Source organism: Octodon degus, unplaced genomic scaffold, assembly GCF_000260255.1.
Source record: "Octodon degus isolate 3935 unplaced genomic scaffold, OctDeg1.0 scaffold00262, whole genome shotgun sequence".
In the NCBI taxonomy this organism is placed as follows: Eukaryota; Metazoa; Chordata; class Mammalia; order Rodentia; family Octodontidae; genus Octodon; species Octodon degus.
Window position 1 is genome coordinate 890,571 of NW_004524838.1, and position 15,335 is coordinate 905,905.

Sequence of the window (15,335 nt, forward strand, 5' to 3'; positions counted from 1 at the left end):
TTCATTTTAAATACCGGAACCCATGAAGTAGTAGCTCTCCTAGAGTTTGGAAACTGAACTTTAGTAGAAAAACAAAACAAAGCAAAAACAAAAACTGAAGTAACTGGTGACAGTCCTACCTTTCCCCACTGAAATGACACAATAGAAGACCATCCATACCTGAGAATAGAACTGTTGCAGAAAGGGCTTCTTGACTGCAGGCATCACAGCATCCAGATGTGGCTGAAGAAACTCAAACTGTTCAGCCAAGAACACCCTAAAGGATAATAACCACCATGTAAACAAATTAAGGGATGTGAAGCCAACTGTGTTCTTGTGTGCAATTAATCTTCTAAGATCTCCAAGCAAAACCTTAACAATTAAAATTATTTTCCAACTTAGGATAATCTGACCATGACACATTCACTGACAGTTTATACAGTTAATGAATGGAGAGTAGGTAAAAGAAGAGTAACTTCAAAGGACATAACCAGGTCACCACAAGATAAAGTTATGCTGCTTTGTGTGTAAGACTCGAGCACAGGTAACAAAACAGATTGAAAAGAGAATATAGTAGTTTTAAAGGATTTATTTTAAAGATTCCTTTCTATTATATACAACAGACTTTTCACGTAAACAAACTCTGAAGTCTGTTCTACAACACACTTTTCAGATTCAAGATGTAAAACTTTTTGTAAGTTATCCAAACATTCGTAACATGCAGAGAAATGTACTCGCCCAGCATGCACACAGGTGAACCCCAGTGCAGGAAGCTGTGTGCAGGCAGGAGCCACGGTCTGGTGAATGGACCCCAAACGCAGCCTGCAGTACACCCCCAGTGCAGACATCCTGGGGTCCAGCACTGCTCGCCTCCACTCTGTCATGTAGGCCAAAATTATTCAGTTACATTGGCCATTTGATGGAAAAACTTACTTGCTTTAAGAGAATTAACATATCTGGGGGCTTGTCAAGGATGAATTATATTTAATTATTTAATATATTTGGTTATATTTAACACTAATCTGATAATGTAGCTACAGGTTCTCTAGAACCTTCAGTCTTCAATAGAGAAATGTATACTATAAGACTTCTTAAAGATTTACCTATAGGATGGATCATGTTACTAAAGATCAAAACTTGGAAGATTTTCTTCATTTATATAACTAAAAGCCAACCATGCAATTTTAAAAATCAACTGGCAATCCACATTAGCATATGTCACATCTCAGAAATACGTGACAGAGGTAGTAATTGTAGAAGTTAAATTATATAGTATTTGCTTGTAGAACTTTTCTTAGTTAAAGGCAAAGCAACTATCTCTAACAACTTACAAGGACTCTGTGGCGATCACTCTTTCTGCCAACCCATACAATGTATCCCCAGATGTCAAAACCACAAGGTGGCTGAGGTGAGGGCTGGGAACCTTCTCCTTTCTTTCTTCTGCCGCTGTGAGTGTGGCAGGAGGATCAGCTGAAACTTCCTGAAAACACAATGTACATGTATGCACAACAGCTAAAGCAGGAAGTCTAACAGTAATAGACCATAGTAATCACAGTAATAAGTAGTAAACACCATCATAATAACAGCAATAAACCACAGAATAGAAGTTTAGGCCAACCAGAACTGTAATTAAAATACTGATAGGTATACTCCAAGTACACCTATTTTTATTTTTTCCCCCACATTTTATGACTTGTTACTATCCAAACTTTACTCTCCATTTCTTTTTCTTTTTCTTTTTTCACTTTTTTATGTATTTGTACAGGGTCTCAGTATACAGCTTGGACTCACAGTGATCCTCCTGTTGTCAGCCTCCCCAGCGCTGGGATTACAGCTGTGAGCCACCATGTCTAGACTCTGACACTGGCTCAGTGCATCCCGGGTGCAAGGCCAGCGTAGCATGTGGGGCCAGGGATCGAACCTTGGTCCCTTCACTTGCCAAAGCAGGCACTTAGTTCACTGAGCTATCATGCTGGCCTCAAACTTTGCTTTTCATACTAAGTGAAAATCATTTTATATATCATATACCACTGCATGTGATATAAATGCATGATTTAACATCTTCCAGCACAAGAAACTTCTATGAATTGACAAATATTTCTCCTGAGACAACAGTAAGAAAGCTCTCAAAAACTTGCAAATGAGGGAAATGAGATTGTCTCTTGAGAACCAAGCTGACAGGACTGTAAAGCACAGTTTGATCAATCACTTCACAACTGCTTTTTTTTTGGGGGGGGGTACTAGGAATTGAATTCTGGACCCTGTGCTTGCCATGTAGGAGCTCTGCCACTGAAATATATCCCTGGCCCCACTACTAAATCTTAATGAAGGTAAGTTTGATAGAATCTCAAGAAGGTAGGACTAGAATGTAGTTATAAAATGAAACAGAACCAACTATACTGTATATAACTGGACAGAGATTTTTGATGAGAAGATGGCCAGTATGAATAGAAGAAAGCGATGCCCAGAGGGCAGGGTATGCTGGGCTCCTCTGCACTGCCCAGGAGAACACCAACAATTTCAGATACTACATGAGGGATATAGACTGATCCGAAGTCAAGAAACCTTACTAGCTTCAGATCTCTATTTAATTTTCATCTGATGCTACACTCACTAGCAATCTTCTCATCACTGATTATCTTCCCAGGTATTCTGATGCAAGGCAAACAGTTTCCAGGATATGAGCTGGGCACCTTCTTAGGCGTCACAGAAATATACCCACAGGATGGGGCAGATAAGAGTGTCTCGCGATCTTAACTAAAGATCTGAACTAGCTACCTGGAGTAGCTAACACAGGACCAGAAGAACGTCAACCCAAGTTCCAATCACGCTACATATGTCAGTAGAGATGTATTTAGCTGAACAAGCTTTCTTTTGTGCAGGAAACATGGAAGTGTTTGTATAGAGTACTGATATCACAACACTTACCTAATAGATGCTACATTCAATCCAAAGTAGTAATTTCCTCATAACGATGTGAATGGCATTATAATCTCATTATAATTTCACCATGAAAAACGTCTCTAGACAATTTTACTTCTATTAATAATTAGCTTATCTGATAATCTGAACAACTAATTTGAAAACAATATGCATTGTGGAATTCCTATCATTTTGTTTAATGAAATTTTGTATCACTTCTAATGCTTTGTTGTTGATGATGATGTTCTTGTTGTTTTTAACTAATTTTTATTCTCTTAAAAAAAACCTTTAAAATGGAAATTATAATCTCAGTTTACGTATAGTATTTTTGGCAGGAAAGTTTACATATTACATCTTGGAAAAAAAATTCCAAAAAAGAAGTACATAAGAAGAAAAAAATTCATAGGATAATTTATATCTCATAGGCTACATATTTTCTACCATTCAACCATTTAGCAAAATTAAAATTTTGATTGAATTATGGAATGGTGGAGGCAGAAGAGGCGTCAAACATCTAATTACAATCCTCTGTATTTAGGAACTACTTTGAGTATGGAGAACATTAAATGGTTATATTATGGATTTTCAAAGAACACTGAAAGAATGGACAGCACAATTAGACATTTAAATGCAAATATAATTAAGTGCTTTAAATGACCCTCAGAGGAAATCTCAGCATAAAAATTGGACATAAATAAATCTAAAAGTACTTGAAAATGTCAATGTGTGTTACTGTTGAAGCAAGTCTCTAATCACAAGTCTCCAACATTATTTTCTGATGAATAAGAGTCATTAAATGCAAGATACTGGAAGTACAATTTATTTTTATAAACTTAGGAAATAAAAATAACAAAACCTTTCAAAATAGAAATGGCTACATTGCTGAATTCTTTTCATTTCTGATCTTCTAAATATTCTCTCAAAACTTTCATTACTTCTCTAGCGTTTAAGTTATTTGGGAATAACTGCACTTTCTAAGTTGAATCAGGACCATGGACCCATGAAAATTACTTAATGTTGCTCTTTCATTACTTATTTCAAAATAATTATATCAAAAAAGACTTGAAAAAATTAGATACTATTTGTTATCCACTGTAGCCCATGCTATTTAATTTTGATAGTTATTTAATGTCTGACCAAGTGAGAAACCTAGAAACCATCCACAACTCTCTATTTCCTTATTACCCACACCCAAAACTTTGCCTAAAGAGATGTTTTTGTCATTCCTTTCTGTTATCACTACTTAATCAGATCTCAGGCCCTTTAGCAGTGTGAGGTAGACTCTTCTAATTAAATAATATTTATATAATAGATAACAATGAATAAATTAATAAAATAACTTCTTCTTAGAATTGCTTTTGTTACACCCATAGATTTCTTTCTTTTCTTTCTTTTTTTTTTGTGGAAAAAGAACAAAGCTGGGCACATTACACTACCTTACTTTAAAATAAACTACATACTGTATAGTAACCAAAGAATACAGTACTGGTAGAACACATAAGTAGATAAGTGGAACAGCATAGAGAACATAGAAATAAATCTACACAGAGATAATTGATTTTAGAGAGGCCAGAAGTACACAATGGAGAAAAGGTCTGTGTCTTCAATAAATGTTGCTGGGAAAACTAGATACCCACTGCTAAAGAATGATACTAGATCCTTATGCATTCATACACAAAAATCAACCCAAAACTGACAAGACTAAAACTGAAGACCTGAAACTACTAGAAGAAAACATAAGGGAAACGCTTCAGAAAATTGGGATGGGACTCTTTGGACAAGACCTCAAGAACACAGGCAATAACAGCAAGTATACACAAATGGATTACATCAAACTAAAAAGCTGCTGACAATAAAGAAAACAACGTAACAGTGAGACAAGCTACAGAATAGGAGAAAACATATTAAACTATGATGACAAGAGTTAACATTTAGACAATGTAAAGAATCCAAACAACTCAATAGCAAAATAATCCAAATATTCCAATTAAAAATGAGAAAAAGACCTGAATTGACATTTCTCCAAAGAAGGTATACAAATGCCCTTAAAGGACATGCGCAAAGCAAAGAAAGAAAAATGAATAAATAAACAAACAAAAAAAAAGGTATTGCAATCCAGCGCAGACAATGTATCTAAAAGTGTACCTTGACCTGGTACAATTATCTTAAATGTTTTACATGTTCTCTGGTTGATTTGTCTGGTTTCAATCTACAACTCCCTACAGTAATCATTATGTACTATAAACATGTACTAATACAAGTCAAAAAACTGTTCACCACATCACTTAATCATCAGAAAAATACATATCAAAACTACAATGAGTCATCACCTGATCCCAATAAGCACAGCTGTAAGCAGAAAGGTAATAAACAAACAAACAAGCAAGCAAGCAACTTGCTAGAATGTGGAGAAAAGAGAACTCACATAATACTGGAGGAAAAGTAAATTACTACAGCTATTAGAGAAAGCAGTGTCAAGTAACCCAAAGACACTGAAGAGAGCTGCTATGTGTTCAGCCATTTCACTATACCCCATATTTTTTTATTGTAACACTACTTAGAATTGCCAAGGTACAGGATCAATCTAACTATCCATTAATTGATAGAGGAATACATGTTAGCCATAAAGAACAAAATCCTGTCATTCGTGATAATACAGATGAGACTGGGGAACATTAATAATAAGCCAGGTACAGAAAGACAAGTACCACATGATCTTATTCACATGTAGTATCTGAAGGAAGTGGGGAGTAGAAGGGAAGCTACCAGAGGCTGGGGAAGGGCAGAGGAGAGGGCATACAAAGAAACTGGTGAAGAGACACAAATAAACAGGTAAGTGAGAGGGAAAAGCAGTGGTACCTATTGCACAGCATTGCTCTAAACATTTCAAAATACTTAGAGGAGAGGTTCTTGGAGACTCCTCAATAAAAGGAAAAGGTAAATTCATGAGGTGATAGATAAAATAAATGATTTTATGATTACACACTGTAAACAGCTATCAAAATACCACACTATATTCAAGAAATATGGACAGTTTCTATATCTTAGTAAATTTTAAAGTAATTTTAAGAAAACTAAAACAAGATCACATAGCAATAAGCCTTGAAGTTGAAACTTTAGTCTTCCGCTTTTCATTTCTATTCCAGTCTCCACGCAGTTGCCTGGTTTATTTTTCTACAACACCAGTGCTATCCTTCTAAATAGCAGTGTGATCATCCTATTCCCTGGTCTGACAGCCTCAATTTAATTATAGAAAAAGTCTAAATGTGTTACCAGGGCATTGTTCATTTGAAACTGATGACTATGTCGGTCCCAATCTGAGGTGATACACATGGCTGGTGGGTGACCCACCCTGGACTGCCTGTTGTACTTCATCTCCTCAAACACCTATCTTTCAGGTCTCCTTCTCTATCTAGCTTCCTTTTCACTTTTACTTTGGAAGTCTGAATTCATGGGCCACTTCCTTTCTACAACTTCTCAGTCACCCATGAAGAAAGAGTTTAGTAACTTGTGTTTCCACCATCCAAGCAGGCACAAGCATATACATGACACAAAGTACACTGTTAGCTATAGTTTCTTGTAAGATTTTGAAGGGCAGGATCACTTTTATCAGGCCCATGAATTCAGACTTCCAAAGTAAAAGTGAAAAGGAAACTAGATAGAGAAGGAGACCTGAAAGATAGGTGTTTCAGGAGATGAAGTACAACAGGCAGTCCAGGGTGGGTCACCCACCAGCCATGTGTATCACCTCAGATTGGGACCGGCATGGTCCAGATATATGCATGTAAAATTGGAAGAAAGAAAAAAAAAAAAAGAATATATAAGAAATTAAGGAGAAAAAAGTACAAGCAATTGAAAAAAAGGAGATGAAAAAAATTACAGCATTAATTCCTTCTTTCCAAAGACCAGCAGAAGTGCAGAGTACAGTTGTCCAAACCATACTACTTACAAACACAGATAACTGTATCTCCCCCACTCCCCCTCCCATCCTTCTCAGCTCAGTAACTCTTTCCTTCTGAGTAGGTTCATTCCCTTTTTCTAGTATCTACTGTGACCTTCTGATTCCACTGTTCTCTTTCAGGTTCTTACACCAAGGAGACAATATGATGTTTGTACATGTGGGTCTGATTTATTTCATTTAAGAGTATGTACCCTAGTAGCATCATTCACTGACATAAGACTCAAATTTATTCTGTTTTATAGTTGAATAATACTACACTGTGTAAAAATACCAAATCTTCTTTATCCATTTTTAGTTGATGAGCATCGAGGTTGTTTCCAGAATTTACTTATGACAAATTGGGCTGCTATAAACATGAGTGCAAATCTATCATTGTGGCATGATGTTTTTAGTTCTTCTGGAAAAATAACCAGGAGGGGAATAGCTGGCTTGAATCGGATCTCCAATCCTAGCTCTTTAAGGAATCTCCACACTGATTTACACAGTCGTTGTACCAGTCTGCATTCCCACCAGGAGTGCAGAGGGTTCCTTTTTCTCTGCAGACCCTCAAGCATTTGTTACTGGCTAACTTCTTGATGTTAGCCATTCCTTCTGGGTGAGATGGAATCTCATTGTTGTTTTAATTTGCATTTCTCGAATGACCATTGATGTTGAACATCTTGTGCTCTTTCAAAGCACTTCAATCCAGCATTTGTCTGCCTCACTGAGGGAAAGTTATGAGGTCCCTGATGGCCTCCATCTAACCAAAGCCAACAACCAGCCCTAAATATCCACACTGTGGGACTCTACATAGCTGATCTTGAAAAACTTTCTGTAATTACTTCCCAGAACATCACACTCTGCTGGTCGCCTTATTCTGCTGGTCCCTTGTCATTCTCCCTGATCTTTAAACTCTGGTGCCCCAACTTCAGTACACAGACTTCTTTATACTTATACTCTACTCACCACATAATTCAACTAGTCACAGTTTTATGCCATTTATATGTTAATAAGTTCAAAACTTCTCTACCTGACTCCAACTTCTCCCTTACCTTCACAGCACTTAATATCTAAAAATGAACTCTGAAGTCCTCTTTGAATAGTCTCTCCCAAAAGCCTCATCTATCTTCAACAATGGTTCTTCCATTCTCTCTCTAGAAGGTAAATGTCATGCTTGACTCCTCTCAGGACTACATACACCATTTCCAATCCCTTGACAAATCTTCATGGGGCCACCTTTGAAAGATTCAAACTCTGGTCACTTCTTGAAAATGTTTTCCCTCTAATGCCTCAATGCAATCTACCTCATGTTTCTCCTAACCTGGTACCAATAGCAGCCAAAGTAAATCTTTTTAAAATAATGAAGTGTCTTTAAAAATATATAAAGTGTCAAGGCACTACATGACATAGGCCCTGGCAATCTCTCTGCTTTCATCTAAGTACATCATTCCAATTACATTGGCTACTATCCTGTTCCTGCACAAAGAAAGCATGTACCTTACTCAGGGTGCATGCATTTTGTATTTTCTCAACCTAATACACTTTTCCTCAAACTATGATCCTCTTACTATAAAATAAGTTCCACATGGGCAGCGACTTTGTCGGGCTTCCTTTACCACACCTAAAACTATGTCTTTAACGCCTAGAAAGTTGCTTGGGTGTCAATTTTCAATTGGCAGGTGCTAAATAAGTGCTTGTTGACCAAATGCATTCTTCTCCAGGTGACTCACTTCCTTAACTGCTTTCTGTCTTTCTTTCCTGTCTTTCATACCTACTTCCTTACCACTCTCAACACAAGCATTAGACTTGTATTCCTTATGTGCCTCCTCTACTAGAGGGACCATTGTACTAGCACAAGGAATCATGCATACAGTAATCATGGCTGATCAAATTGATAGTAAACATTCATCTATCCTGTATTTCATTCTGTACCTCATCACTTGGCTCTTTTACTTCTCTTTTCTCTACTGCTAGCACCTTGTAAAGCACTTGGTATTTTCTTGTCAGTTCAGAATTGTAAATAGCTATCTCTGAACAAACCAAAGAATGGTGAGGAGACCTAAAACCAGCTGCTACTTGGTGTGAATAAATATTGTGGGAAAACGAGCTTGGAGTATTATATTCTAATAGTATGACAAAATCTTTTTCTTTTTTTTTTTCAAAGTTTTATTGATAAACAGCATTGAGACAGTTTCTTTTTCTAACAAATGTTCTCATGTGAAAAGATTTTATAACTTAACTTAATCTGACATGAACTTCTTGACAATATTCAAACTCAAATAGCTCAAAGATCACCATTAACATACACAATTGCAGTTACCTTTAATTTTATGATTAGCTATAGATCACAATAAATACAACATATTTATAAAACTGAAAATTTCTTTGAATTTAGATGCTCACTCTGCAGTGAATTTGGGAAAGAGTAAGCAAGTAGGTGGTGCTAGAGGATAGCAGCAGGTTAGAAAAGGGTATCTGAAATCTAAGAGATAAGAGGTCTACCTCCTGGTGACAGGAAGGGCCAGAAGCACTTACACAACTACCTCTCAGTTCCTTTAACACAATGAGTTGTCTTTACTTATAGGGTTCTTTCACAAAATAGTCAGAGATCAACAGAATTGCCACCCCTAAACCGAAAGGTTTTCATTAAAATACTTTCCTTTGTTCCCAGTGAACACTGGCATTTGAGGCATAAAAATTATGGCAATCATCTGCTTGAAGTCTAACAGTTTATGTTTACATTTAGAAAAACAGTGAAAAGAACAAGATACCACAAAATGTCGGCTGACATAAACGAATGGTATGTGCTAAATGCACTTAAATGAAGAGCTCCTCAACTGAATCAAGATTATCAGTTTACTCCAGTCCAGTAAGTAAAAGAGGATATACCCATTTGTTGTAGAAATGAAACTTCAATCAATAATTATTCTCACAATAAAAGACTTACTTTAGCCTTTACTGCCATTAATTTACTGATACATAGATAATTTGTATTACTGGAATTTTCTGGACATATCAAAAAATTAATTTTATTGTGGGAAGCGGTTGAAGCTGGAGATGGATCACACGAGTGGAACAAGGATGGGAAAAAAAGAGCACCCAAGGTGAGCCACATGAAGGAGCTGCTCCAACTCTAAGAACACATGGCACTCCAGGCTACCATGCAGGCAGGTTGGTGGGCAGGGGAGGCATACCACATCAACCTGCCGATGTATAAATACAAATTTGCTGCAGTAGTTGAGCAGTTCCTTTCCTCCCATCCAGACAGAGGGCTCCAGCTGACCTCAGTTTTCTACCTCTTTTACTTCTCCATCCTACAGCCATCCCTCCCCTGGAGAACGCTGAGAGCTGTGAGGGACATAGCACTTCAGTGGAATAAAAGGTGCAGGCTTGCTGGGATTATCCTCTATCCCCATTTAAAGCTATCACTGCCTCACTGAGATTAATCAATTCAAACTGGACTCTGTCTACCTAGGCTGTCTACCACTAACAACAGATACATGACTCAAAATGGACTTTGTTTTTTTTATTTTCCATTTTTATTAATTTCTTGTTGTTGTTGTTGTTTTTTTTTTGATTGTTTGAACTTCTTTTTATATGACAGTGAAGAGTTTCTAGTTTCTAGTCGTTGTTCTGCTATTTTTGTTCCTTTTCTTTCCCTCCCGTATTCTTCACCAGTTTCCAAAAGTTTACATGATCTTCCTTTGTCCTCCAGCTTCTACTCTCATCCTCTTATTCTATTTCTCTATTTTACCCCCTAACCCATTTAACTTTCCTCGCTGAGGGTAAAATCACTACACTGAATGCTAATTTACTGCATACTATTATCTGGTTTATTTTAGATTTTGTTATACAACCAGAAATATAGTTCACATGGTCCAGGATGCAAATTAATAGTTGCCACATCTTGTCATTTTCTAGGCTGTTTTTTCTACTATTGTTACTCTTGATCATACCACTTTAGCTAAGGTGATATAATTATTCTAATCAATTGCTCCTCCTGGTATACTAAGATTGAGCTTGCTTAGGGATCATAAAAAATAACAGGCCAGTGCCAAAAAACCAGGGACTAGACCAAGAAGGCAGCAACTTCTCATTCTCAATAAACAGAAGAGGTAGGATCTTGTATCCGATTTAAAACTCAAAAGCTAGCTACACCTAGAAGACAACTGTGAGAAACAGTCATTCCTTAAGGCTTTTACACACTAGCAAAAAGGTACTCACCATAAGTAATTTATAAGCATCAACCCAGGAATTAAACTAAAAGGAAGGAAGGATGAAAGGAAGGAAAAGATGGAGGGAGGGAGAAATGGAGGGAGGGAGGGAGGGAGAAAGGGAGGATGGGAGGGAGGGAGGGAGGGAGGGAGAGAGGAAGGATGGGAGGGAGGGAGGGAAGGAGGGAGGGAAATAAAATGAGAAGACAATCCAAGATGCAACTCTAGACTTCTAGTTCATCAAAAGGCAAACAAAGAAAACACTGAGGTGAAACAATTCCAAAGCCACCCACCTGGACTCTGAAGTATTCACATCAGAAATAACAAAGACATGAATGCCTCTAGGAAAAAATCAGATCAGAACTAATTTCTCAGAGAACCACAGAAAAGGTACCCATAATGAAAGACACGCTTCATGACTCTAGAAGATACAGATAAAAAATAGAGAATTTTAGGAAAATGATGGAAATCATAAACATCCAACATAGGAAAGAAATAGAATCCATGAAACAGTAAAGCAGCCGTGAGATTTAAAAATCCGTTCAAAGTATATGCAGCAGAATGGAACAATGTGATCACTGAGTATCAGATATAAAAGATAGGATTGCAGTTAGCAATCATGAAAAGAACGATTTTTTTAAAATAAGGAACTATGAGAAATCAATCTGGCAGCTGACAGACAAAGCAAATACTGTAAGATCAATGGGAGTTGTAGAAGATAGTGCAAGTGACATGAAAAATCTGTTCACAGAAGTACTGGCAGAAAACTTGCCAAGGAGGGAAAAAGAAGTTGACATACAAATAAGTGAGGCATAAAGAACTTCCATTAGTTATACTGACACATAATAGTCAAGAAATTCAACTTAAGAACAGAATCTTAAGAGCTGTTAAAGAAACAAATCACTTGTAAAAGAAAGCCCATCAGAATCATAGCAGACTTCTCAATACAAACCCTTAAGCCAAAGAGAATTCAGAGTGAAGTATTTCAAACCCTAAAGAAAACAACTTAAAAAAAAGAAAAAGAAAAAAGAAAACAACTTGCCACCCAGATTGATATACCTGCTAAAAAACTATCTTTCAAAATTAATGGAGAAATAAGATACTTCCATATAACAAAGAACACCTGAGGATATTCACGAACCCTGAACCATTACTCCAAAATGTTCTGAAGAATATTCTGGAGAGAGATACAAAAGATTACAACTCTTATGAATCCCAAACAGAATGAATTCACCAAGTCAGGCAACTAAACAGAGGGGAATGAAAGGGAGCCAAAAACAGGAAAATAACATGACAAGGACAAATCAATACATATCATCGATAAGCACCAATGTTAATGGTCTCAATCTACCAAACAAAAGAAACAGAGAGACAAAATGGATCAAGAAGCAAGACTCAGGAGTATGCCGCATACAAAAAAAAAAAAAAAAAAAAAAAATAATTCAAAAGGAAATTCATAGAAAGTCAAAGTCTAAAAAATAATTTGCCATGTGATATGAACCTGGAACAAAAGCAGAGGTAGAGGGGCTGGGGAGATAGCTCAGTAGAATAAGTGCTTCTCTGGCAAGCACAAAGATCTGAGTTCAATCCCCAGTTCCGCAAAAAAAAAAAAAAAAAAAAAAAAAGCAGAGGTAGCTATTTTCTTTGTGGACAAAGTAAATTTCAAGCTAAGACTAATGAAGAGAGACAAAGAAGAATACTACATTCCTGTAAAGGGAACAGTCCAAGAGGAAAAGATATCATAGATAGATAGATACGTAGGTAGATAGATAGATGGATAGATAGATAGATAGATAGATAGATAGATAGACAGATCTCCAGTGTACCCAACTCTATAAAACAACTATTAATATACATGACAAACCAAAAAAGCACTAATACAATTATACTGGGAGACCTCAATTCACTATTATAACAAATAGATCAACTAGACCAAAAAATAAAAAATGAGATACTAGAACTGAAACTTTTGACAAGTGGATTTAGAAGATGTCTACTGTGTTCTACCCCAAAATAGCAAAATACACGTTCTTCTCAGCTGCCAACAGGACAATCTCCAAAACAGACCACATACTAGCTCATACAATATGCTTAAGTAAAAGCACAGGAACTGAAATTATCCTATGGAAATTATGAAACCATGGTGTAAAGAAAGTGTATATCAATGGTAAAAGAAATCAAAACAATATCTTAAACCTATGGAAATTAAACAACACCCACTGGAACAACCAATGGAGCATAGGTAAAACTTTAAAAAAATAGTATCTACAATTCAAGGATATTGCCAATAAAACATATCAGAACATACGAGATAGAAAGAAAGCAGTCATACAAGAGAAATTTATAGTGGCAAATTCTCCTAGAAAATGAATAACAAATCAAACCCAAGCTCGTATAAGAAAGGAATTTGTAACATACAGAGCAGAAATTATTGTAATTGAAACTAGAAATAACCAAAGGAGGAAAGAGTTAGTTCTCTGAAAAAATAAATAGAACTGATAAACCTCTAACTAAAACTTATCGAAAGACAAAAGACTCAAACAATTAGGAATAAAAACAATGCTGAGATTCCATCTCACTCCAGAAAGCATAGCTACCATAAAGAAATCAATAACAATTGCTGGCAGGGATGAGGGGAAAAAAGAATCCTTCTCCATTACTGGTGACAGTGCAGAAATCAGTGTGAAGATTCCTCAAAAAACTAAAACTAGAGGTTTCATTTGACCCAGCTATTCCCCTTGTGGATATCCTCCAGGAAGAATAAAAAATATTATACCACAGCGATATATGTGCACCCATGTTTATAGTAGCACAGTATGCAATAAAAAGAACCCAAATGCCCATCAACCGAGAAAAGGATAAATATTTTTTTAAATATATAAATGGGAGTACTAGATGGCCATAAAGAAGAATAAATCTGAGGCACTTCTAGGTAAACAGATGAAACACGAGACCATATTGTTAAGTGAAATAAATCAGACTTACATGTGTATGCATCACATTGTCTCCCTGATATGAGAAACTGAAAGAGTAAATAAGAACTAAATGTACAATTGTGAAATGGGAAGAAAGTATTCAAAAGGAAAGAACTAGATTAAAGGAACGGGGTAGGAAGGAAGGAAGGAAAAGGGGGAAAAATAATTAAAAAATAATAAAATGTAAACAAAGGTTTGACAATAAAGGGTAAAAGAGATTTAAGGAAGAAACAACATTGGGAAAAATAGAGAAATCAAAATTTATCAGGTACAGGTACAAATTCCCTATGATGACTATGATCACTGTATATATTTAAAATTATACCAATAAACTTAATTATGTGAAAAAATGAAAAATGATTAGTTGTCATAAATTGATGGAATTAAAAAAAATTCAAAGAAGGCAGAAAAGTGTCCTGAAAACATTTTTGGGCATAGTGACCAACTAAGGAACAGTTTTTCTTTTGTTCTTATACTAAAAACAGGGCTGGGGAGATAGCTCAGTAGAGTAAGTGCTTGCCTGGCAAGCGCAAGGTCCTGAGTTCAATCCCCTGAACCACCAATAAATAAATAAATAAATAAATAAATAAATAAATAAATAAATAAAAACATATGCTAGCTTAAAAACTAAACAGGGCCACTTCTGTCTTGCTGTCTTGTCTTCTAAAAATATGCATTTCATCATGTGAAACAATAGTAAAAAACTGGGACCACCCGACTACATGGCCAGCTAATCACAAGGGCTCCCCTTGATTCAGTCATTTATAAAGGGGTCTCAGACCCTCCCCACCACGTGACACTTTTCAGCACGTACCAGTGCCCCTTCACAGAAGTTTGCCGGACTCCAAGGAACCTTTCTTTTACTTCCCGCCTGCACACATGGTCACACTGAGGTTCTCTGGTACTCCATAAGAATATACAGACACACATTTCTATCTAGTTGATCACAGATCTGATTTCTATTTTATATAACTGAATGAATTCATTATAATTACTTACCAGATCGATAAGGCTTTCCTGTATCCTGTTTAGAGTTGTCCTTAGTCTACTACTACTAAGGCCAAGGCCAGTTGATTCCAACTGAAAGAAAAAGAAAAGCATGTTACACTCCTCTGGAAACAATCTTTCAAATGATAGATCTTCAAATTAATCAAAATATTTGAAGACTTTTCACTTAACCTTCAGAGACAGTTTCCAAACTCTATATAAAATTTCAGACCCTGAAGAGACTGGGCTTTGATAACTGGCACCATCAGCAGAGCTGGCCCCACACCCGAGTACACTGAGCTGGCCACCAAGTCTGGG

At 36.4% G+C, this 15,335-nt stretch overlaps 1 protein-coding gene across 1 annotated transcript in view; it reads right to left on the bottom strand.

Moving 5' to 3' along the window:
• The window catches only part of Vps50 (VPS50, EARP/GARPII complex subunit), a 137,829-nt gene that overhangs the window by 11,716 nt on the left and 110,778 nt on the right, over positions 1-15,335 (bottom strand). The window contains exons 23-25 of the mRNA XM_023706534.1: positions 15,030-15,110; positions 1,311-1,459; positions 160-256 (exon numbers count right to left, since the gene is read on the bottom strand). Of these exons, the coding sequence (XP_023562302.1) occupies positions 160-256; positions 1,311-1,459; positions 15,030-15,110 (327 nt within the window). The remainder of the gene's footprint in view (positions 1-159; positions 257-1,310; positions 1,460-15,029; positions 15,111-15,335) is intronic.